This window comes from Scyliorhinus torazame, chromosome 6 (assembly GCF_047496885.1).
Source record: "Scyliorhinus torazame isolate Kashiwa2021f chromosome 6, sScyTor2.1, whole genome shotgun sequence".
NCBI classification, from domain to species: domain Eukaryota; kingdom Metazoa; phylum Chordata; class Chondrichthyes; order Carcharhiniformes; family Scyliorhinidae; genus Scyliorhinus; species Scyliorhinus torazame.
In genome coordinates this window covers 291,008,617-291,032,134 of record NC_092712.1, presented here as the reverse complement: position 1 = coordinate 291,032,134, position 23,518 = coordinate 291,008,617, and the positions used below count along the sequence as shown (strand labels likewise).

At 45.1% G+C, this 23,518-nt stretch overlaps 2 protein-coding genes across 3 annotated transcripts in view; one reads left to right on the top strand and one right to left on the bottom strand.

The window, feature by feature from the left end:
* LOC140425496 (nucleotide-binding oligomerization domain-containing protein 1-like) overlaps positions 1 to 3,110 on the top strand; it is a 43,207-nt gene extending 40,097 nt beyond the window's left edge. For both annotated transcript variants that reach the window (XM_072509823.1, XM_072509824.1), the window contains one exon: positions 962 to 3,110. In XM_072509823.1, coding sequence (XP_072365924.1) covers positions 962 to 1,031 — 70 coding nt within the window. In that variant the 3' untranslated portion in view covers positions 1,032 to 3,110. The remainder of the gene's footprint in view (positions 1 to 961) is intronic.
* A 5,611-nt stretch (positions 3,111 to 8,721) lies between these two features.
* LOC140425495 (E3 ubiquitin-protein ligase znrf2-like) overlaps positions 8,722 to 23,518 on the bottom strand; it is a 268,417-nt gene continuing 253,620 nt past the window's right edge. Inside the window, exon 5 of the mRNA XM_072509822.1 lies at positions 8,722 to 10,246. The gene's annotated coding sequence lies outside the window, so the exon portion shown is untranslated. The remainder of the gene's footprint in view (positions 10,247 to 23,518) is intronic.

Below are 23,518 nucleotides of genomic sequence, written 5' to 3'. Positions count from 1 at the left end.
GACATATTTTCCCACTGTCCTTTGCTACTAAAGATTCTTTTTCATGTCATTTCTGGGTCTGTTGTAGACTCCTTGATAAAATGTCAATTGTTGTGATTAATCGATAACTCCAATATCGCTGGACATTGAGACTGCATGGTATAAAAATTGAACTCGCTGAATCTTGGCCTTTTTTCAATTCCTATATTCCTAGGAAAAAATGTGTACAGGCTGGGAATTGTACCTGGAACCTTCTGGTCTTTATGGATTACCTAATGCCTTTACTAACTGATCCATTGGATGAGCTCTGGGATACTGTATTGTGAGAACCTGTGCTGTCACCTATTTCTCTTTTTTACTGAACCAACGAGACAGCAAATGTTTTTACTTTGAAACCTGCTGTGCGGCATTCTATTGAGACAGTGCAATGCACTTTGAAAGCCATATGTAAAAAATCCTGAGGTGGAGGGATGAGTATTGGGGGCACCAATGAATGGGACTCAGGAACTTGTGTTCTAAGGTCCTGAATTTCTGTTCTGCAGGTGGAAGTGAGGGCTTTAAGTGGGTCAGTGCAGACTCGATGGACTGTATGGCCTCCTTCTGCACTGTATGTTCTTTAGTTTTATGTTCTAAGTGATTCAAACTGCTGCACCTCAATACAAGGGGGAAAGCAATTGCAAGCCTTCCTACAATGGTGAGCATACCCGATGCGGATTGGATTTGGCTTGACCTGTGACCTCTCTGGTGACTTGCAAAATCAGCTGTCGTAGGATCTGGAAAAGAAACCGAAATCTCAAGGATCCAGCTATCCCAGCATCCAATAGAAGATCAGTCACTAAATTGTCTTGGCGTACAAATGTTTGGGCCATTTATTGAGTCTGAAAATACTTTGTGAGGGAAGCACATCAAATTCCATCACTTTTTGGTCTATGTGAAAAATAGCAAATGGCAATCGTGTAATGATCTGTTGTTTCCATTTCAGTCTGAAGGATAATTGCATTCCGCCAGAAGATGCCTGTCATCTCGTGAAAGACAAACGCATTATCATCTAGGCCATTCATAGAACCGTTACTGTTTACATTGTTAAGGAATATCTTGGTTCACTTGACAACATTCTCACCTCTAATAAATCAGGAAGTAATTGGTTCGAGCTTACCTTGGTTCAAGCCCATCTCCAGAGATGATCTAGTCTAACGTTCCCAGTGCAGTAATGACAGGAAGTATAATTTACAATGTTACTGTCTTTGAATGGGGTGTTAATTCAAGGTCAGGTCATACCTCTCAGGCACTCTCAGGCGCTGCTGGCCTTGTTCTGCATTACAGCCCAGCTGTTTAATCCACTGTGCTAAACCAACCCCAATGTGCTACTTAATGGCTGTAAAGCACTTTGGGATGTCCTGAGATCATGAATGAGCTGTATTAATGCAAGTCTTTCTTCTTCGCTCATTTACTGAAGGAAATTATTTTCTGGTCTTAGCTGGAGACCATGATTTGCTTTAGATCCATCTGTATTTACCCACAGTCCACCAGCATTAAACCAAGGCTGCTCTCATCGACGCTGCCTGCTCTGCATTGCTCTGATCAACCCAGTGGAGCTCTTTAACTAAGCAGTCACGTGCGTTTGCACGTCACCAGAAGGATCAAATTTTGTTTTCATCAAGATAAATGCCAGCATCTGGCAAACCGAATTATTTTTTATTTCCGGTACCCAAGTTCTCAGGGTCAGGCGATGGGCTAGATGCAGAGTAAAACTACCGTTGCACTACTTCCAGGTCGCCTAGATAAGCCCATCCCAACTTGAGTGCCATTCAAACTGTCCAAATATTTCATTTTCACCCGAACAGAACAGCCTGGGTTGGTTTGGATTCCAGGTCCCAAAGGTAAAAGAGTGCTTAACCTCAAAGAGGCAACTGTAGAGATAGTGGGGTAACTGGTTAGGATTTTCCAAAATTCTGATTCTGAATGGATCGAAGGTAGCAAATGCAACATCACTATTCAAGTAAGGGGAAGAGAAAAATCAGGGAAGTACAGACCAGCTAGCCATCAAGAAAATGTTGGAATCTATTAAGGAAGCCATAGCAATCCAGACGGACAATATGGTTTTATGAAAAGGAAAACAAACGCCTACTATTGATGGGCCACATCCCCAGAGGAGTGGTTCAAGAGTTGAGGAGAAACATATCTCTGCCATGAGTAATCCAACCTCATCTTTAGCCTCCTGGTGGAACTCCCTCGCCTGGAATCTTCAGAACTGTCCTCTGCCCCTCAACTTCAGAGTTCAGGCTGCAGATTGTCTGTGGAGGAGATGATCTGGCGACAAAGGACGCCATGTTACACTACAACAATATCCCTCATTACATTTGGAATTTTCCCAATAAGCTTGCACCAACCATGAGTATGTAAGAACTTTTGTTATGCAGTTAATCGAAGGTTTGATTTCCAAAAGGTCATGCAAGGTGTTTTTATCATTGTTTAAACAATTTTCAATCATGTTTAAACCCAAAATGATCTTTAATTCTCGTGTCATTTCTGGATTATGGAGGAGGACAAACAGTACATGGATTAAGGCCAAGTGGGAGGAAGAATTGGGGGGTGTTGGAGGAAGGACTATGGTGCAAAGTGCTGCGAAGGGTTAACTCCTCGACCTTGTGCGTGAGGCTGGGGTTGATTCAATTAAAAGTGGTGCACAGGGCACACTTAGCGAAGGTGAGGACGAGCCAGCTGTTTGAGGGGGTGGGGGATAGCTGTGAGTAGTGTGGGAGGGGCCCAGCCACTAATGTCCATATGTTCTGGTCCTGCCCGAAGTTGGAGAGATTTTGGGGGTCATTTTTCAGCATCATGTCTGAGGTTCTGCACGGGGATTTAGAGCCAGGGCCTCCGGAGGTGTCAGACTGGCTGGAGTCGCAGAGGGGGGCGGGGGCCGACGTTTTAACCTTCACCTTGTTGATTGCTTGCAGGCTGGTGGAGGCCAGCTTCTCCCCCCTGTGCCTCAGCATGGCTCGGGGATCTAATGGAGTTCCTGTATTTAGAGGTGAAATTTGCTCTGAGAGGGGCAGATGAGAGGTTCCACCAGAAATAGGGTTTGTCTGTCTTAAATTTTGGGGATCTGGTTGTCACCAAGGGGTAGGGTAGGGCAGTTTGGGGGGGGGGGGGGAGGGGGAGTGGTATTGGGGTTGGGTGTTGTAAAAATGTTAAAATATTGAAAACTTGAATAAAATATTTTTCAAAAGAAAAATTCTTGTCATTTCTGAGTGTACAATAAATTATTGTTTTCTTTTATAAAGTCAAGGTTTATGCCTCAAGCCTTTTTTTTAAAAAATGAACCTGTTAAGTGAAGTATAAAATCAAACTTTGTGGAGATAAAAGCCATTTTCCCAAATTAAAGTGTAAAATCCCTGAGCACCTTTTTGCTCCTACAAACCATATTCTACAGTGCACAAGGAGGCCATTCAACCCATCGAGTCTGCATCCACCCTCCAAAAGAGCACCTGGAATTAAATCCGAGTCCCTGGTGCAGTGAGGCAGCAGTGCTAACCACTGTGTCTCCATGCCGTCCTGAGTCAAAAGCTCGAAACAAATTAAACTCAGCAAAATTGGACAACAGTTGTCTATTTAAAAAACTGAAGCAATGCTTCACTCAGCGGCTTAAGATACCAAGGAAAGGTATCATCAGTAGTCTCTTACTAATCCTAGAAAGTTCTTGCACATGCAAGTATAGATATAAGGCTGCTTTATATGTAGTCTGAAGATGAATGTTTTGGATCAATACATGTAGTCAATTAGCAGACACATTATTGTCTCTAGCTTTTACAAACCTGTCATTAACGGGCAGCACGGTAGCATAGTGGTTATCACTATGACTTAACAGCGGCAGGGTCCCAGGTTCGATTCCCGGCTTGGGTCACTGTCTGTGCGGAGTCTGCACGTTCTCCGTGTCTGCGTGGGTTTCCTCCGGGTGCTCCGGTTTCCTTTCACATGTCCCGAAGGACATGCTATTAGGTAATTTGGACATTCTGAATTCTCCCTCTATGTACCCGAACAGGCGCCGGAAGGTGGCAGCTAGGGGATTTTCACAGTAACTTCAGTGCAGTGTTAATGAAAGCCTACTTGTGACGATAAAGATTATATAAAAAGGATTCAGGATTATTATCTCAACATTCTTGCCCAACAGAACTAATGGAACCAGGCCATGGTTGTTTCTTAATTAATAGATGAGTGTAAAAAGACTTAACATAATAGAAAATAAGGGATGACTGCTCACATTAAACCAATATATTTTTTCATCCCACAATTCAGGAGCAGGAGTAGGCCACTTGGCCCCTCGAACCTGCTTGGCCATTCACCTGATCTGATTGTAACTTCAACCCCACATTCCTGCCTACCCCCCCGATAACCATTCACCCCCTCATTAATCAAGAATCTTTTCTAGCTCGGCCTTAAAAATGTTCAATGTGCTTCCACTGCCTTTGGAGGAAGAGCGTTCCAGAGACCTACGGCCCACTGAGAGAAAAATAGTTTCCTCATCTCAGTCTTAAATGAGGGATCCCTTAATGTTAAAGTGACAACTAGTCCCAGATTCTCAGGCAAGAGGAAACATCTTCTCCACATCTACCCTGTCAACACCCCTCAGGATCTTAAAAGTTTCAATCAAGTCACCTCTTACTCTTCTAAATTCTAATGGATACAAACCTAACCTCTCCAACCTTTCCTCATAAGACAACCTGCCTATTTCTGGTATTAGTCTCGTAAACCTCTGAACTGCATTTATATCTTTTCTTAAATAAGATGACCAATACTGTACAGAATACTGCAGATGTGATCTCACCCATGCCCTGTACAACTGAAGCATAATCTCCCTAGTTTTGTAATCAATTCCCCCCCACAATAAATGATAACATTCTATTAGCTTTCCTAATTACTTGCTGTACCTGTAAACTAGCTTTTTGTGATTCATGCACCAGGACACCTAGATCCCTCTGTACCTCAGAGCTCTGCAATCTGTCACCATTTGGATAAAATGCTTCATTTGATTATTCCTGCCAAAATGGCCAATTTCACATTTGCCCACATTATACTCCATTTGCCAGAGTTTTCCCCACTTATGTCCCTTTGTAACCTTTTACATCCTCTTCAAAATGTCCCTACCTATCTTTTTGGCATCAGCAAATTTAGTAACCATACCTGCAGTCCCAGGGCGGCATGTGGTTAGCACTGGGACTGCAGCGCTGAGGACCCGGGTTCAAATCCCGACGCTGGGTCACTGTCCGTGTGGAATTTGCACATTCTCCCCATGTCTGCGTGGGTTTCACCCCACAACCCAAAGATTGGCCACTCTAAATTGCCCCTTAATTGGAAAAAAAAAAATTGGGTACTTTTAAATTTACAAAGAAAAAAGAAAAAAATACCTTCAGTCCCTTCGTCCAAGTCATTTATAAAAATTGTAAAAAGTTGAGGACCCAGCATTGATCCCTTTGGCAAACTATTCCGCTTCCTGCCAACCAGAAAACACTCATTTGTGCAAATTCTTTGTTTCCTGTCATCTTACTAATCTTCCATGCTTGCCAATATGTTACCCACTACACCATGAGCTTTCATTTTCTGCAATAACCTTTTATGTGGCACTTTATTAAATGCCTTCTGGAAATCTAAGGACAGTACATCCACCGGTTACCCTTTATCCACAGCACATGTGCCTCCTTCAAAGAATACCAACACATTGGTTAACAAGTTTTCCCTTAAACAAAACCATGCTGACTCTGGTTGCTTTGAATTTTTCTTCAAAAGGTTACTGGTGAGAACTTCTGTGGGTTGATATGAAACTTCCTGTTGGTCTGATTGCAAGGACATCTTGTACTTTAGGTCTATACAAACATCACGAATGCACATTATTTGTTAGATCAAAGATAGTTAGAAATAATCAACTATGACCAACCTGGGAGTTAGTCATGGATGTCATGAGACGCTTAGATGTGGAGAAGGTGCAGAGCTGGGTTAGAGGGGTTGATTCCCAGTGGGTCAGAATGGAGGAGAGTTTGTGCAGGGGTTTGGGATTGAAAGCACTAACAACAGCGCTGCTCCCGATGGCCCCGGGGAAATACTCAGGGAGTCCGGTAATAATAGCTTCATTGAGAATTTGGAGGCAGTTTTGCCAACACTTTGGGTTGAGGGCAGGATCAAGGGAAATGGTGATTCGGGGGGACCACAGATGTGAGCCAAGGAAGTGGGATGGAAATTTTCGGACATGGGAGGAGAAGGGGATTAAGACACTAAAAGATTTGTTTCTTAGGGGTCGCTTTGCAGGATTGAAGGAGCTGGAAGCGAAGTATGGGCTGGAGCAGGGGGAAATGTTTAGATACATGCAGGTTTGAGATTTTGCCAGAAAGGAGATACAGAGCTTCCCGGTGGAGCCGGCCTCTACATTGCTGAAGGGGATAGTGTCGGCGGTTTACGGAGCTATTTTGGAAGAGAAGGCACCACTGGAAGGGATCAAAGTAAAGTGGGAGGAGGAGTTGGGAGAGGCTATGGAGGGGTTCTGGTGTGAGGTGCTCCGGAGAGTGAATGCCTCCACCTCGTGCGCGAGATTGGAGCTGATACAGCTGAAGGTGGTATACAGAGCACACCTCACGAGGGTGAGGATGAGCCGATTGAGGAGTAGAAGATGTGTGTGAATGTTGTGGGGGAGGCCCCGCTAATCATGTTCATGTTTTGGTCCTGTCCAAAGCTACAGGATTACTGGAAGGAGGTTTTTAGTGTAATTTCTAAAGTGGTGCATATGAAACTGGACCCAGGCCCCCCAGGAGGCCATATTCAAGGTGTCGGACCAGCCAGGGTTGAAATGGGTGCGGAGGCAGATGTTGTAGCCTTCGCCTCGTTGATCGCCCGAAGGCGGATTCTGATAGGTTGCAGAGCAACCTCTCCACCCTGTGCCCTGGCGTGGCGGGGGGGGACTTGTTGGAATTCTTGACTCTTGAGAAGGTTAAGTTTGAACTGAGGGGAAGGATGGAGGGGTTCTACAATTCATGGGCATTATTCATTATGCACTTTCAAGAACTGAATAACAGCGAACATTAGTTGGGGCAGGTTGGGGGGAGGGGGGGCGGTTTGTGTTAATGGCGACTATGGGTGATACCTAATTCCTTTTTGCCATTTGTTTGTGTGAACATGCGGACTAATGTTAGGGGTTTGGTGGGAGGATGGGATTGTTGTTATTGATATGGGGATTGACATATTTGTTACTGATTATTGTTTATTGTTGGTGGGTGTAAATTTGGGAGAAAATGTGAAAAAGGAGAATACATTTTTTTTTTTTTAAATGAGACGCTTCGACACCTAGGTCTGGATTCTCCAAAAATGGGGCTATGTCCCCACACCGGCGTAAAAACGCAGGCGTTGCATTCCCGGGTTTCCTAGAAAACAAACAACCCGAGTTTCCTGGAAAAAAACCATGATTTACTTACCTTCAGGGGGCTAGCAGGGACCTGGAGTGTTTCATGCAGTTTTTGCTGTGGATTCGGGCTCCCGCAAGGCCGGTTCCGAGTCCGCACATGCTCACGGCGGTGGCCTCCAGCGGCCGTGCCGAGCGCCATGGCAGACGCAGACCAACACCAACAAACTACCCCCCCCCCCCCCCCCCCCCCCCCGATCAGCCGCACGCCAGAGGATCCTTCCAGCCCAATCGCTGCCCCGGCCGCCCATAAGGCCCTCCGCCCCCCCCCCGCCCCCCAATCAGGGCAGCTGCGGACTGAGTCTGCAGCCTCCACGCGAGGTTCCCGATCGGCCATACGTTAGAACCATGCCATAAAGAACTCAGCCTGCTGGGAGCGCAGTATCACTGGGCGGGCCTCTAGCAAGGGCGTAATTCGCAGACGTGCAGATATTCGGGGCCCGGAGAATTGCCGGAGCAGCGCTGGGCCCGACTCCGTCATAAACTTTGATTCTCCACCCCGTGCCAAACGCAATTTTGGGGCAGGGCTGTGGAGAATCCAGCTCCTGGTTAGGAATTAACAAAGGAAGCCGGTATTTAGTCTATCATGCATGCGAGAGCTCTTGGAATGAGCCATCCAAACTTTCCGGCTCATCTGCCCTTGCCTTACAACCCGGCAATTGTTACCTTCTCATTTATTGCACTTTTTGAGTCAAAAGGTTGTGGGTGCAGGTCCCACTCCAAGGACCTGAGCACAAAATCCAATGCGGTACTGCGTGAATGTTGCAATGTCAGAAGTGCTGTCTTTTGGATTAGACATTAAAACTGAGGTCCTGGCTTCTCATTCCGGTCGATATAAAATGTGTCAGTGTACTATTTGGAAGAGAAGGGGTGTTTCCCCCAGTGTCTTGGTTAATACGTATTCCTGAACCAAAATCTCTTTTTAAAAAAAATTACTTGGTCATTATTTTTCTGCAGTTTGTGGAACTTTGCTGTGTCCGAATTGACTGTTGTGTTTCCTACAGCGACTGTACTTCAAAGTGCATTAGTGGTTATAAAGTACTTTAGGATTTACTGAAGTTATGAAAAAAGTTAGATGAAAGCAAATTCTTTATTTATCTGTCCAATACGACCAGATGCCCTGAACTTGGAATTAAAGTGCATTTTGCTGACCAGTTGGCTTTTAGTTTTGAGCATGGTAATTTTTCTGTAAGCACAGTCGAGGCTAAATGTCCACCGAAACATCACCCATATCCTGTATTACCATCTCATCGTCAGCTTCATATTTTCCACTTTCTCAAAGGAGGCACAGGGAAATCTTTTTTTTTAAATATAGTCAATTTATTGATTTTCTTCTGTTGATTTGTTTATGATAATATCTCTTCTTCCTCCCAGAGGTGGAGACATGGTCACCCCTAAAGGAGCAAGGGGTACAGGATTTCTTGCAACCTTATTAGCTGCTAGCAATTATTACTCAGTTCACTTTTTCTTTCACTGTGCTGCCCACAGGTTAAGGAAAGGTGCTACTATATACACAAGTGCACCTTTTTCCTTTTTGGCGAATGGATGGAGAACGATGGAACATCTTTCTACTTTTGGCACTCACGGTTAGCATCAAGCATTCCCATGTCAAGAAGTAGATTCTCCAATAATGTGCCTGAGCTCCAGCCTCTGAAGAGTAATCCCTTGCTGCACTAATGTGACATTAGCATTTCTTATAGGATCCTTCTCTGAGCAGGAGCGCTGGAATGCAGTCAATATTACCTTGCAAACCCACATTCATTAGGAGCCGTGTTGATACTCCCCCTGGCTGTTTGGTCTATGTGCCAGATTCATCATGCCAGTAGTAAGAGGAGATTTCATTTTTTTAAAAATCATTATAGGCTGAATCAGAAGCCTGGTCCCAAGGGATGAATGTTAACCCATCACATCATTCAGTCCTTGCAAGCTCACCTATTAAACAGATTCAGATCTTCAGGGAAACACAGGCTTGCTTGCCTGCTTAGTTGCCCTAAATCACAGCCATGATCCTGGTCCACTGTGACAACTCTTCCTCTGTATACGTGCGTGCAAAGTGTTGATAAAGCACAGTTCCAAAGTTCAGTCCACACCACCCAGGTTGAATTCGGCTTTTCCATGTGTCATCTGAAAACTGGACTGGACCGCCATCACTCGCTGCTACCTGCATTGAGGTTGGTGCATGTGTGTGTGTATGTACGATGTCTTTGTGCGTGCGTATGGTGTTTTGGGCAGAAAGTTCCAGTTATATCCTCGGGTTTCAACAACCCTATCCCAGTATTTTTTTTACATCAAACACTGAGCCATTCACACATCTTTCAAATATGGCTACAGCTGCACAGTTATAGTGCAAAAAGAAATGTATAGAAAACAATTAATAATATGAACAAAATAATCAGCGTGTGCTTTCAAATCGAAAAAGGTAGAAAGGCACAAACTAATTACCATACAATTAAACATTGGCTGTATACATAAAGAAAAACCTTTTTATCCTGCATGTGTCCTTTATATATATATATATATATTATATATATTTTATATATTATATATTAATATATATATATATTTGGCACAGTGTGTCCAAATGGCAACAGAGTCAATCTGCGGGGATTTCAAAACAAAACCCAGAAGGAGATGAGGGATGTGGCGTCACTGAATCTGTAGCCATCATTTATAAAGAACGGAAGATAAGTTTTCCTATTCAACAGTCTTAAGAAAGCAGCAATGATCGTCGTACTCTTTAAGCATCTCCTCGCCTTTTGGGATTTCAGTCACAGCCCTGCTTAGTTGAACAAGTTGTTCCATTTACAGAAGTGACAGGAAAACCTGATGAAGGAACAAAGTAGAAAAAAATTAATTAAACACAATTCAGAGAGCTCTGACATCTAATGCAGAATATTCAAATGTGCTCCTTCACCATTTATATGCAGAACTAGGGGGCATAGCCTCAAAATAAGGGGAAGTAGATTTAGGACTGAGTTTAGGAGGAACTTTTTCACCCAAAGGGTTGTGAATCTATGGAATTCCTTGCCCAGTGAAGCAGTAGAGGCTCCTTCATTAAATGTTTTTAAGATAAAGATAGATAGTTTTTTGAAGAATAAAGGGATTAAGGGTTATGGTGTTCGGGCCGGAAAGTGGAGCTGAGTCCACAAAAGATCAGCCATGATCTCATTGAATGGTGGAGCAGGCTCGAGGGGCCAGATGGCCTACTCCTGCTCCTAGTTCTTATGTTCTTATATCTCAAACGTTAGGAAGAATGTACAGAAAAATCAAGGCCATTTTGGATCACCTGGTTTCAAATTAGACAAGTAGGGTGACATTAAAATAAAGAACACCTGCACTTTATCTCATTGTCTTAGGCACGTCGGGATGAAATTACCTCAGCCCAGCAGATTATGTAGCCGGTGTTGGCCTGTTAAAGTGATATCAATATTGGGCCACATCATTACAGAATTGCTACAGCACAGAAGGTGGCCAATGGCTCTGCAAATGAGCAATTCACCTAATACCAGTCCCCCGCCTTCTCCCCGTAACCCTGTACATTCTTCCTTTTCAGATAATGACCCTATTCCCTTTTAAACTTGCAGCCACCACCCTCTCAGGCAATGGATTCCAGACCTTAACCACTCATTGTGTGAAAAACAATTTTCATGTCTCCATTGCTTCTTTGGGCAAATACCGTAAATATCTAACAATCTCACATTTTAGCATCTAATTTCAACATTTGTTACTGTTAACTAGTCTTTAGATACAGACTAAAGTTTTTATTACACTGCCCCAATGGAACACGCCTGCATTAAGTACCGCACAGTTCAGATGCAGAGGAAAGCTCCCTCTACATTACCTCATTAGCCCATCAAACACTCAGTGGAGGGACAGTAAAAACAGTGGGTGGGATTTACCGACTGTTCCCGCCAGCGGGAAATTCTGGTCCTACACCGGCGCACGGGTTTCCCGGTGAAGTGGGGTGCTGTCATCAGGAAATGCTGTTGACAACGCTGGAGTGAGTAGATCCCGCTGGCGGGCCACCTCTGCCACCAAAAAACAGGTGTCGGGGTGGTTGGTAAATCCCGCCCAGCATTTCTGCCAAAAGGCTAGAGAATGGAAAATGTTACACATGGTTCAAATTGGGGAGGCAGGTGTGGATTGGCGAATGGAAACAAAATTAGACATCAGTTCGGAATGTGACAGGAATGATAGAAGGAATTTATTTTTAAAATGGCTCAGCAAATTGGGACTTTATCACCTGCACAGAAAAATCTACTGGGCATCTAATAGAAGTTTTAAGGTTATGCAAGGACGCGAGTGGGTGAAAGGTGAAAGATTGTTTTCACTGATTGATGATTCAGTAACAAGAAGACAGTGATTCAAGAGAACTACTAGACGATTGAAGGAGGCAGACATAACTTTTTTTTTTTAAATAATTAGAACATGGAAGCTTCATCAAAAATGGGGATTAAAGCAAAGACTGTGACACATGGAAGGAATTTGTATAATTATGCGAAACAGGTAGAATATAAAAGCACACCAGAGAACATAGGAATTAGCAGTAGAAGTAGGTAATTCAGTCTCTCGAGCCTGCTCCGCTATTTAATCAGATCATGGCTGATCTCTTCCTGGTCTCAACGCCACCTCCCTCCCTGTTCCCCATATCCCTTTACCCATTTTTAATCAGAAATATATCTATCTCCTTCTTAAAACCATTTAATGATTTAGACTCCACCGCACTATGGAGCAGCAAGTTCCACAAATTCACCATCCTCTGCGAGAAGTAGTTCCTCCTCAACTCAGTTTTAAATCTACCGCCTCTCAATCTATATATGTGACCTCTCGTTCTATGTTGCCCCTTAAGGGGGCACAATTGGTCTACATTTACTTTATCAATCCCTCTTAGCATTTTATGTACTTTGATCAGCTCTCGTCTCATTCTTCTAAACTCCAGCGAGAATGAGCCCATGCTGTTCAATTTCTCCTCATATGTCAACCCTTTCATCCCCGGAATCAATCTGGCTGGAACTCGTCTGAGCTACCTCCAGTTCCACCCCATCCTCCCTCAAATAATTAGTCCAAAACTGGATACAATGCTCCAGATGTGGTCTCACCCTATACAATTGCAACAACACTTCTCTATTTTTACATTCCAGTCCTTTTGCAATAAATGCTAAAATTCCATTTGCTTTTTTTATTACATGCTGTACCTGCATACCGACTTTCTGCGATTCATGAACAAAGACACCCAGATCCCTCTGCCCAGATGCATTTTGAATCTGCTTTGCATTTAGATAATTTGCCTGACTTCTTTTTTGGCCAAAATGGCTAATCTCAAACTTATCCACGTTAAATGCCACCTGCCAAATTTTGGTTCGTTCTGCTAGCCTATCTATATCTGTCTGTAAAATCTTTATCTCCTCTTCACCGCCTGCTTTCCCACCTATTTTAGTATCACCCGCATATTTTGCTATGTTACGCTCTGTCCCTGCTTGCAGATCATTTTATATAGATTGTAAACAGTTGAAGTCCAAGGACTGACCGCTGCGGCACACCACTAGTTACAGTTCACCAACCAGAGAAGAACCCATTTATCCAGACCCTCTGCTTTCTGTCAGCCAATCCTCAATCCAATCTAGTACACGACCCACAATCCTCTGTGATCTCACCTTCTGGATCAGTCTTTTATGCGGCACCTTGTCAAGCGTCTTCTGGAATTCTAGATATACCACATCCACAGGTTCCCCATTATCCACATTGCTGGTTACATCCTCAAAGAACTCAAGCCATTGAAAGCATCCTATCTGGCTGCACCACAGCCTGGTATGGCAACTGCTCAGCCCAAGACCGCAAGAAACTTCAGACAGTCGTGAACACAGCCCAGTCCATCACACAAACCTGCCTCCCATCCATTAACTCTGTCTACACCTCCCACTGCCTGGGGAAAGAGGGCAGCATAATCAAAGACCCCTCCCACCTGGCTTACTCACTCTTCTGACTTCTTCCATCGGGCAGGAGATACAAAAGTCTGAGAACACGCACGGACAGACTCAAAAACAGCTTCCTCCCCGCTGCTACCAGGCTCCTAAACGACCCTGTTCTGGACTGACCTCATTAACACTGCGCCCCTGTATGCTTCACCTGATGCCGGTGTTATGTGGTTACATTGTGTACCTTGTGTTGCCCGATAATGTATTTTATTTCCTTTTCTTTTCATGTACTTAATGATCTGTTGAGCTGCTCGCAGAAAAATACTTTTCACTGTACCTCGGTACACGTGACAATAAACAAATGTAATCCAATCAAGCAAGTTTGTCAAGCATGACTTACCCTTCATAAAACCATGCTGACAATGATGGATTGAGCTTTGTCTTTCCAAATGTTCAGTCATCTCCTCCTTAATGATTGATTCCAGCAACTTTCCCACCACAGGGTTCAAGCTAACAGATCTATAGTTTCCTACTTTTTGCCTTTTTGAATATGGGTGTCACATAAGGCATTTCCAATCCACCAGGACCTTTCCAGAATCCAGAGAGTTTTGAAATATAACCAATCCATCACTATTCCTGCTGTAACCTCCTTTAATACCCTAGGGTGCAGGCCATCAGGTCCTGGAGACTTACCTGCCTTTAATCCCATTAGTTTATTCAAGATCTTCTCCTTAGCGATTGTTATTGCACCAGATTCCTCTGCATTAGCCACAGCTTCTGGAATTCTTTTATTATCCTCGACCGTGAAGACAGAGGCAAAATATTGGTTCAGTGCCTCTGCCATCTCTGTGTTCCCATTATTACCTCACCAGTATCGTCCTCTAAAGGGCCAACATTTATTTTAGCTATTTTCTTCCTCTTTATATAAGCTTTTGGTATCAGTTTTATGTTTTCTATAGTTTCCTTTCATAGTTCATCTTAGCTCTTTTTATTTTATTTTTAGTACCCTTTTGGTGAACCTTAACGTTTTCCCAACCTCCAGCTTATCACTAACCTATGCAGTATGATGTGCCCTAGCTTTTGCCTTTATGTCCTCTTTGACTTCCTTTTTTAGCTATGGAACCTTTTTCACCGTTTTACAATTCCTCATCCTCTCAGGAACGTACTTCAAGTGAGTGATATTTAATATCTCCCTGAATATCCGCCATTGTTCCTCAACTGTCCTATCCTAAATTATTTGTGTCCAGTCTACTTGGGCCAACTCTTTCCTCATGCATGTATAATTAACTCTGCTCAACGCTAATACTCTAGTATGGCACTCTGTCTTTTCTTGCTCAATCTGAATTTGAAATTCTAGCATGCTGTGATCAACTCCTTCCAAGAGAATCCTTAACGACAAGATTATTTATCAACAATTAACCATTATACGTCTTGGAGCTTTAGAAGATGTGGACAGCTCCATTTAAAGCAGTGTTTCTCAAAAAAAAAATTTTTTAGGAGGTGAGGCGAGGGGCAGGGTGTGGGGGCTGAGGTGCGGAGGTGGGGCAAAATCGTTTTCAAACTTTCTTTTCCTGGGACCCACTTTTTGATAACTGGCAGACCCTATGGGACACACGCCACCAATATTCAGGACTCACCTTATTTCCGTAAGATACAAAGACTTTAGGCTGCCTTTTTTCCATTTTTAATCATCCGAACCTATTTTTGACCTGTGGCCCTCTTTGACTCTCGCCCTTGATCACCCTGTGTACTGTTTCTGCATTTTACTGTTCTTTCTTTTATTCCTGTCCTTGTTTCTATTTCCCTGGTCACTCTGCTTAGGTTCCAATCCGCCAGTCATTAGAGTAGGATGGTGGAAATATTGAACTGTCTCTCCCACAACCAACTGTTCAAGATGGGGGTTAACAGGGAATTTCCAAACTGAAACTGATAGCTTTTGTTTAGTAAGTGTTTTACAGATTATAAAACAAAGGTGAGTAGATGGAGTTAAAATACTGACCAGTCAGGATCTCATGAAATGGCAGAGCAGACATGAGGAAGAATAGTTTAGTTCTGTTCCTACATTTCAATCTTCCTAGTCCTGGACTGAACAGATTTTCAAATTCTCACATTTTGCCTGTTGAAGTTAATTCTTCCACCCCTTCTTGAAAAATAAAAACCAAAGCTGGAGGGAACAGAAATGAGGTGTCGTCCCTTTGTTGAGACCATTGTTCTCTCATGATTGAAAATCCCTGGTCCTGAACTAGAAGGCAACACACCACTCAGCTCCCAGTAAATGTTGAGAATAATTAAAATATACTATCCAAGCTGCAATTCCCAGATAAATATCAGTGCTCAGAGTGATAACCCCACTGCTCGTGTGCCTTCAGCACAGAGCCATGGGATCACTTACAGCAGAATGAGAGGGGTAGACTTGTGACTGGATTCAAACCCAAAATCCTGCCACAATGACTTTTCAAATAAAGCTGTCGGCTGTATGAAAACACAGCAGTTAAAATTCCTGCTTAACCACGAGGAAGGCTGGGGAGGTATTTACAAAACAAACTCCTTCAACTGAAACTTTAAGATAAATTATCTCGTGACCGGAGCAGACGAGCAGCGTGATCCTATGACAGGAAACAAGAAGGACCCAGAAACATGGCACTGAGAGCAGACACACAAACACCGTGACCCTTAATTCCGTGACCGTTCTGACACTTGCCTGCGACCCACTCGCGGGTCATGACCCACACTTTGCAAATCCCTGATTTAAAGAACTAACATCAACTCAGGGATAAAAGGCCAAATGGCTTCCTTCAGAGCTTTAATGCTTAAGAATCCTTCAATTCACACATTGAAGCCTTTACAAACACTTCACACGCACTCCAATCCCCTCACCATCCTAAAGTGCTCATCATACCATATCTAACGGGAGGTTTTGTACATTACAACAGTGACAATATTTCACAAGTATTTTTAGCATCTGTAAAACATTTCAGACATTCTGAAGTCTTGAAGGGCAAATTATTTCTTTCAGCTTAAAGATGTATTTTCTTTTAAATTGTTACAAAACTAAGAGACTTAATGAGTGGAATTTTCTCATTTTTGTGTGTCACAACGGTGGGAGAAACGACGTGGAAGCTACTGGCCACAAGGACAGCTTCCTCCGTCGTATTGTCAGGGACAAGTGAATGGACGGGCCCCATGATGTCACCCTGGCAGATGGACTTTGATTGAGAGCAGGGGACAGTGCCCAGAGGCAATGCCAGGGTGCTACATTGGCATGATGCTCTCCCCCTGGGGGATGAACTCACATGCGCGCCTCTGGCAGCTTCTGCTTACCGGGTGCATGTTCCAGGGCCATGATTCACCTCAGCGTGCCCTCACACCAACCTGAATGGACAATCTGACAGAGGACAGGACAATCTGACAGAGGGACTGGACAATCTAACAGAGGGACTGGACAATCTAACAGAGGGACTGGACAATCTGACAGAGGGACTGGACAATCTAACAGAGGGACTGGACAATCTAACAGAGGGACTGGACAATCTAACAGAGGGACTGGACAATCTAACAGAGGGACTGGACAATCTAACAGAGGGACTGGACAATCTAACAGAGGGACTGGACAATCTGACAGAGGGACTGGACAATCTGACAGAGGGACTGGACAATCTAACAGAGGACAGGACAATCTAACAGAGGGACTGGACAATCTAACAGAGGGACTGGACAATCTAACAGAGGGACTGGACAATCTGACAGAGGGACTGGACAATCTGACAGAGGGACTGGACAATCTGACAGAGGGACTGGACAATCTGACAGAGGGACTGGACAATCTGACAGAGGGACTGGACAATCTAACAGAGGGACTGGACAATCTAACAGAGGACAGGACAATCTAACAGAGGGACTGGACAATCTAACAGAGGACAGGACAATCTAACAGAGGGACTGGACAATCTAACAGAGGGACTGGACAATCTAACAGAGGGACTGGACAATCTGACAGAGGGACTGGACAATCTGACAGAGGGACTGGACAATCTAACAGAGGACAGGACAATCTGACAGAGGGACTGGACAATCTAACAGAGGACAGGACAATCTAACAGAGGGACTGGACAATCTAACAGAGGGACTGGACAATCTAACAGAGGGACTGGACAATCTGACAGAGGGACTGGACAATCTAACAGAGGGACTGGACAATCTGACAGAGGGACTGGACAATCTGACAGAGGGACTGGACAATCTGACAGAGGGACTGGACAATCTAACAGAGGGACTGGACAATCTAACAGAGGACAGGACAATCTAACAGAGGGACTGGACAATCTAACAGAGGACAGGACAATCTAACAGAGGGACTGGACAATCTAACAGAGGGACTGGACAATCTAACAGAGGGACTGGACAATCTGACAGAGGGACAGGACAATCTAACAGAGGGACTGGACAATCTAACAGAGGGACTGGACAATCTAACAGAGGGACTGGACAATCTAACAGAGGGACTGGACAATCTGACAGAGGGACTGGACAATCTGACAGAGGGACTGGACAATCTAACAGAGGACAGGACAATCTGACAGAGGGACTGGACAATCTAACAGAGGGACTGGACAATCTAACAGAGGGACTGGACAATCTAACAGAGGGACTGGACAATCTAACAGAGGACAGGACAATCTAACAGAGGGACTGGACAATCTAACAGAGGACAGGACAATCTGACAGAGGGACTGGACAATCTAACAGAGGACAGGACAATCTGACAGAGGGACTGGACAATCTAACAGAGGGACTGGACAATCTAACAGAGGGACTGGACAATCTAACAGAGGACAGGACAATCTGACAGAGGGACTGGACAATCTGACAGAGGGACTGGACAATCTGACAGAGGGACTGGACAATCTGACAGAGGGACTGGACAATCTAACAGAGGACAGGACAATCTAACAGAGGGACTGGACAATCTAACAGAGGACAGGACAATCTAACAGAGGGACTGGACAATCTGACAGAGGGACTGGACAATCTGACAGAGGGACTGGACAATCTGACAGAGGGACTGGACAATCTAACAGAGGGACTGGACAATCTAACAGAGGACAGGACAATCTGACAGAGGGACTGGACAATCTGACAGAGGGACTGGACAATCTAACAGAGGGACTGGACAATCTAACAGAGGGACTGGACAATCTAACAGAGGGACTGGACAATCTAACAGAGGGACTGGACAATCTAACAGAGGGACTGGACAATCTAACAGAGGGACTGGACAATCTAACAGAGGACAGGACAATCTAACAGAGGGACTGGACAATCTAACAGAGGGACTGGACAATCTGACAGAGGACAGGACAATCTAACAGAGGGACTGGACAATCTAACAGAGGGACTGGACAATCTAACAGAGGGACTGGACAATCTAACAGAGGGACTGGACAATCTAACAGAGGACAGGACAATCTAACAGAGGGACTGGACAATCTAACAGAGGGACTGGACAATCTGACAGAGGACAGGACAATCTAACAGAGGGACTGGACAATCTGACAGAGGGACTGGACAATCTAACAGAGGACAGGACAATCTGACAGAGGGACTGGACAATCTAACAGAGGGACTGGACAATCTGACAGAGGACAGGACAATCTAACAGAGGGACTGGACAATCTAACAGAGGACAGGACAATCTAACAGAGGACAGGACAATCTAACAGAGGGACTGGACAATCTGACAGAGGACAGGACAATCTAACAGAGGACAGGACAATCTAACAGAGGGACTGGACAATCTAACAGAGGGACTGGACAATCTAACAGAGGACAGGACAATCTAACAGAGGGACTGGACAATCTAACAGAGGGACTGGACAATCTGACAGAGGGACTGGACAATCTAACAGAGGGACTGGACAATCTAACAGAGGACAGGACAATCTGACAGAGGGACTGGACAATCTAACAGAGGGACTGGACAATCTAACAGAGGACAGGACAATCTGACAGAGGGACTGGACAATCTAACTGAGGGACTGGACAATCTAACAGAGGGACTGGACAATCTGACAGAGGACAGGACAATCTGACAGAGGGACAGGACAATCTGACAGAGGACAGGACAATCTAACAGAGGGACTGGACAATCTGACAGAGGGACTGGACAATCTAACAGAGGACAGGACAATCTAACAGAGGGACTGGACAATCTAACAGAGGGACTGGACAATCTAACAGAGGACAGGACAATCTGACAGAGGGACTGGACAATCTAACAGAGGGACTGGACAATCTGACAGAGGACAGGACAATCTAACAGAGGGACTGGACAATCTAACAGAGGACAGGACAATCTAACAGAGGGACTGGACAATCTAACAGAGGGACTGGACAATCTAACAGAGGGACTGGACAATCTAACAGAGGACAGGACAATCTAACAGAGGACAGGACAATCTAACAGAGGGACTGGACAATCTAACAGAGGGACTGGACAATCTAACAGAGGGACTGGACAATCTAACAGAGGGACAGGACAATCTGACAGAGGGACTGGACAATCTAACAGAGGACAGGACAATCTGACAGAGGGACTGGACAATCTAACAGAGGACAGGACAATCTGACAGAGGGACTGGACAATCTAACAGAGGGACAGGACAATCTAACAGAGGGACTGGACAATCTGACAGAGGGACTGGACAATCTAACAGAGGACAGGACAATCTGACAGAGGGACTGGACAATCTAACAGAGGGACTGGACAATCTGACAGAGGGACTGGACAATCTGACAGAGGGACTGGACAATCTGACAGAGGGACTGGACAATCTGACAGAGGGACTGGACAATCTGACAGAGGGACTGGACAATCTAACAGAGGACAGGACAATCTGACAGAGGGACTGGACAATCTAACAGAGGACAGGACAATCTGACAGAGGGACTGGACAATCTAACAGAGGGACAGGACAATCTAACAGAGGGACTGGACAATCTGACAGAGGGACTGGACAATCTAACAGAGGGACTGGACAATCTGACAGAGGGACTGGACAATCTGACAGAGGGACTGGACAATCTGACAGAGGGACTGGACAATCTGACAGAGGGACTGGACAATCTGACAGAGGGACTGGACAATCTAACAGAGGACAGGACAATCTAACAGAGGGACTGGACAATCTGACAGAGGGACTGGACAATCTAACAGAGGGACAGGACAATCTAACAGAGGACAGGACAATCTGACAGAGGGACTGGACAATCTAACAGAGGGACTGGACAATCTGACAGAGGGACTGGACAATCTGACAGAGGGACTGGACAATCTGACAGAGGGACTGGACAATCTGACAGAGGGACTGGACAATCTGACAGAGGGACTGGACAATCTGACAGAGGGACTGGACAATCTAACAGAGGACAGGACAATCTAACAGAGGGACTGGACAATCTAACAGAGGACAGGACAATCTAACAGAGGGACTGGACAATCTAACTGAGGGACTGGACAATCTAACAGAGGGACTGGACAATCTAACAGAGGACAGGACAATCTAACAGAGGGACTGGACAATCTAACAGAGGACAGGACAATCTAACAGAGGGACTGGACAATCTAACAGAGGACAGGACAATCTAACAGAGGGACTGGACAATCTAACAGAGGACAGGACAATCTAACAGAGGGACTGGACAATCTAACAGAGGACAGGACAATCTAACAGAGGGACTGGACAATCTAACAGAGGGACAGGACAATCTAACAGAGGGACTGGACAATCTGACAGAGGGACAGGACAATCTAACAGAGGGACTGGACAATCTAACTGAGGGACTGGACAATCTAACAGAGGGACTGGACAATCTAACAGAGGGACTGGACAATCTAACAGAGGGACTGGACAATCTAACAGAGGGACTGGACAATCTAACAGAGGACAGGACAATCTAACAGAGGGACTGGACAATCTAACAGAGGACAGGACAATCTGACAGAGGGACTGGACAATCTAACAGAGGGACTGGACAATCTGACAGAGGGACTGGACAATCTGACAGAGGGACTGGACAATCTGACAGAGGGACTGGACAATCTGACAGAGGGACTGGACAATCTGACAGAGGGACTGGACAATCTAACAGAGGGACTGGACAATCTGACAGAGGGACTGGACAATCTAACAGAGGGACTGGACAATCTAACAGAGGGACTGGACAATCTAACAGAGGGACTGGACAATCTAACAGAGGGACTGGACAATCTAACAGAGGGACTGGACAATCTAACAGAGGGACTGGACAATCTAACAGAGGGACTGGACAATCTAACAGAGGACAGGACAATCTGACAGAGGGACTGGACAATCTGACAGAGGGACTGGACAATCTGACAGAGGGACTGGACAATCTAACAGAGGGACTGGACAATCTAACAGAGGACAGGACAATCTAACAGAGGACAGGACAATCTAACAGAGGGACTGGACAATCTAACAGAGGGACTGGACAATCTGACAGAGGACAGGACAATCTAACAGAGGGACTGGACAATCTAACAGAGGGACTGGACAATCTAACAGAGGGACTGGACAATCTGACAGAGGGACTGGACAATCTAACAGAGGGACTGGACAATCTGACAGAGGGACTGGACAATCTAACTGAGGGACTGGTCAATCTGACAGAGGGACTGGACAATCTGACAGAGGGACTGGACAATCTAACAGAGGGACTGGACAATCTAACAGAGGACAGGACAATCTGACAGAGGGACTGGACAATCTAACAGAGGACAGGACAATCTGACAGAGGGACTGGACAATCTAACAGAGGGACTGGACAATCTGACAGAGGGACTGGACAATCTAACAGAGGGACTGGACAATCTAACAGAGGGACTGGACAATCTGACAGAGGGACTGGACAATCTAACAGAGGGACTGGACAATCTAACAGAGGACAGGACAATCTAACAGAGGACAGGACAATCTAACAGAGGGACTGGACAATCTAACTGAGGGACTGGTCAATCTGACAGAGGGACTGGACAATCTGACAGAGGGACTGGACAATCTAACAGAGGGACTGGACAATCTGACAGAGGGACTGGACAATCTAACAGAGGACAGGACAATCTGACAGAGGGACTGGACAATCTGACAGAGGACAGGACAATCTAACAGACGACAGGACAATCTAACAGAGGGACTGGACAATCTGACAGAGGGACTGGACAATCTGACAGAGGGACTGGACAATCTGACAGAGGGACTGGACAATCTAACAGAGGGACTGGACAATCTGACAGAGGGACTGGACAATCTAACAGAGGACAGGACAATCTAACAGAGGGACTGGACAATCTGACAGAGGGACTGGACAATCTGACAGAGGGACTGGACAATCTGACAGAGGGACTGGACAATCTAACAGAGGGACTGGACAATCTAACAGAGGGACTGGACAATCTAACAGAGGGACTGGACAATCTAACAGAGGACAGGACAATCTGACAGAGGGACTGGACAATCTGACAGAGGGACTGGACAATCTAACAGAGGGACTGGACAATCTAACAGAGGGACTGGACAATCTGACAGAGGGACTGGACAATCTAACAGAGGGACTGGACAATCTAACAGAGGGACTGGACAATCTAACAGAGGACAGGACAATCTAACAGAGGGACTGGACAATCTAACAGAGGACAGGACAATCTGACAGAGGGACTGGACAATCTGACAGAGGGACTGGACAATCTAACAGAGGGACTGGACAATCTAACAGAGGGACTGGACAATCTAACAGAGGACAGGACAATCTGACAGAGGGACTGGACAATCTGACAGAGGGACTGGACAATCTAACAGAGGGACTGGACAATCTAACAGAGGGACTGGACAATCTAACAGAGGACAGGACAATCTAACAGAGGGACTGGACAATCTAACAGAGGACAGGACAATCTAACAGAGGGACTGGACAATCTAACAGAGGACAGGACAATCTAACAGAGGACAGGACAATCTGACAGAGGGACTGGACAATCTGACAGAGGGACTGGACAATCTAACAGAGGGACTGGACAATCTAACAGAGGACAGGACAATCTGACAGAGGGACTGGACAATCTAACAGAGGACAGGACAATCTAACAGAGGACAGGACAATCTAA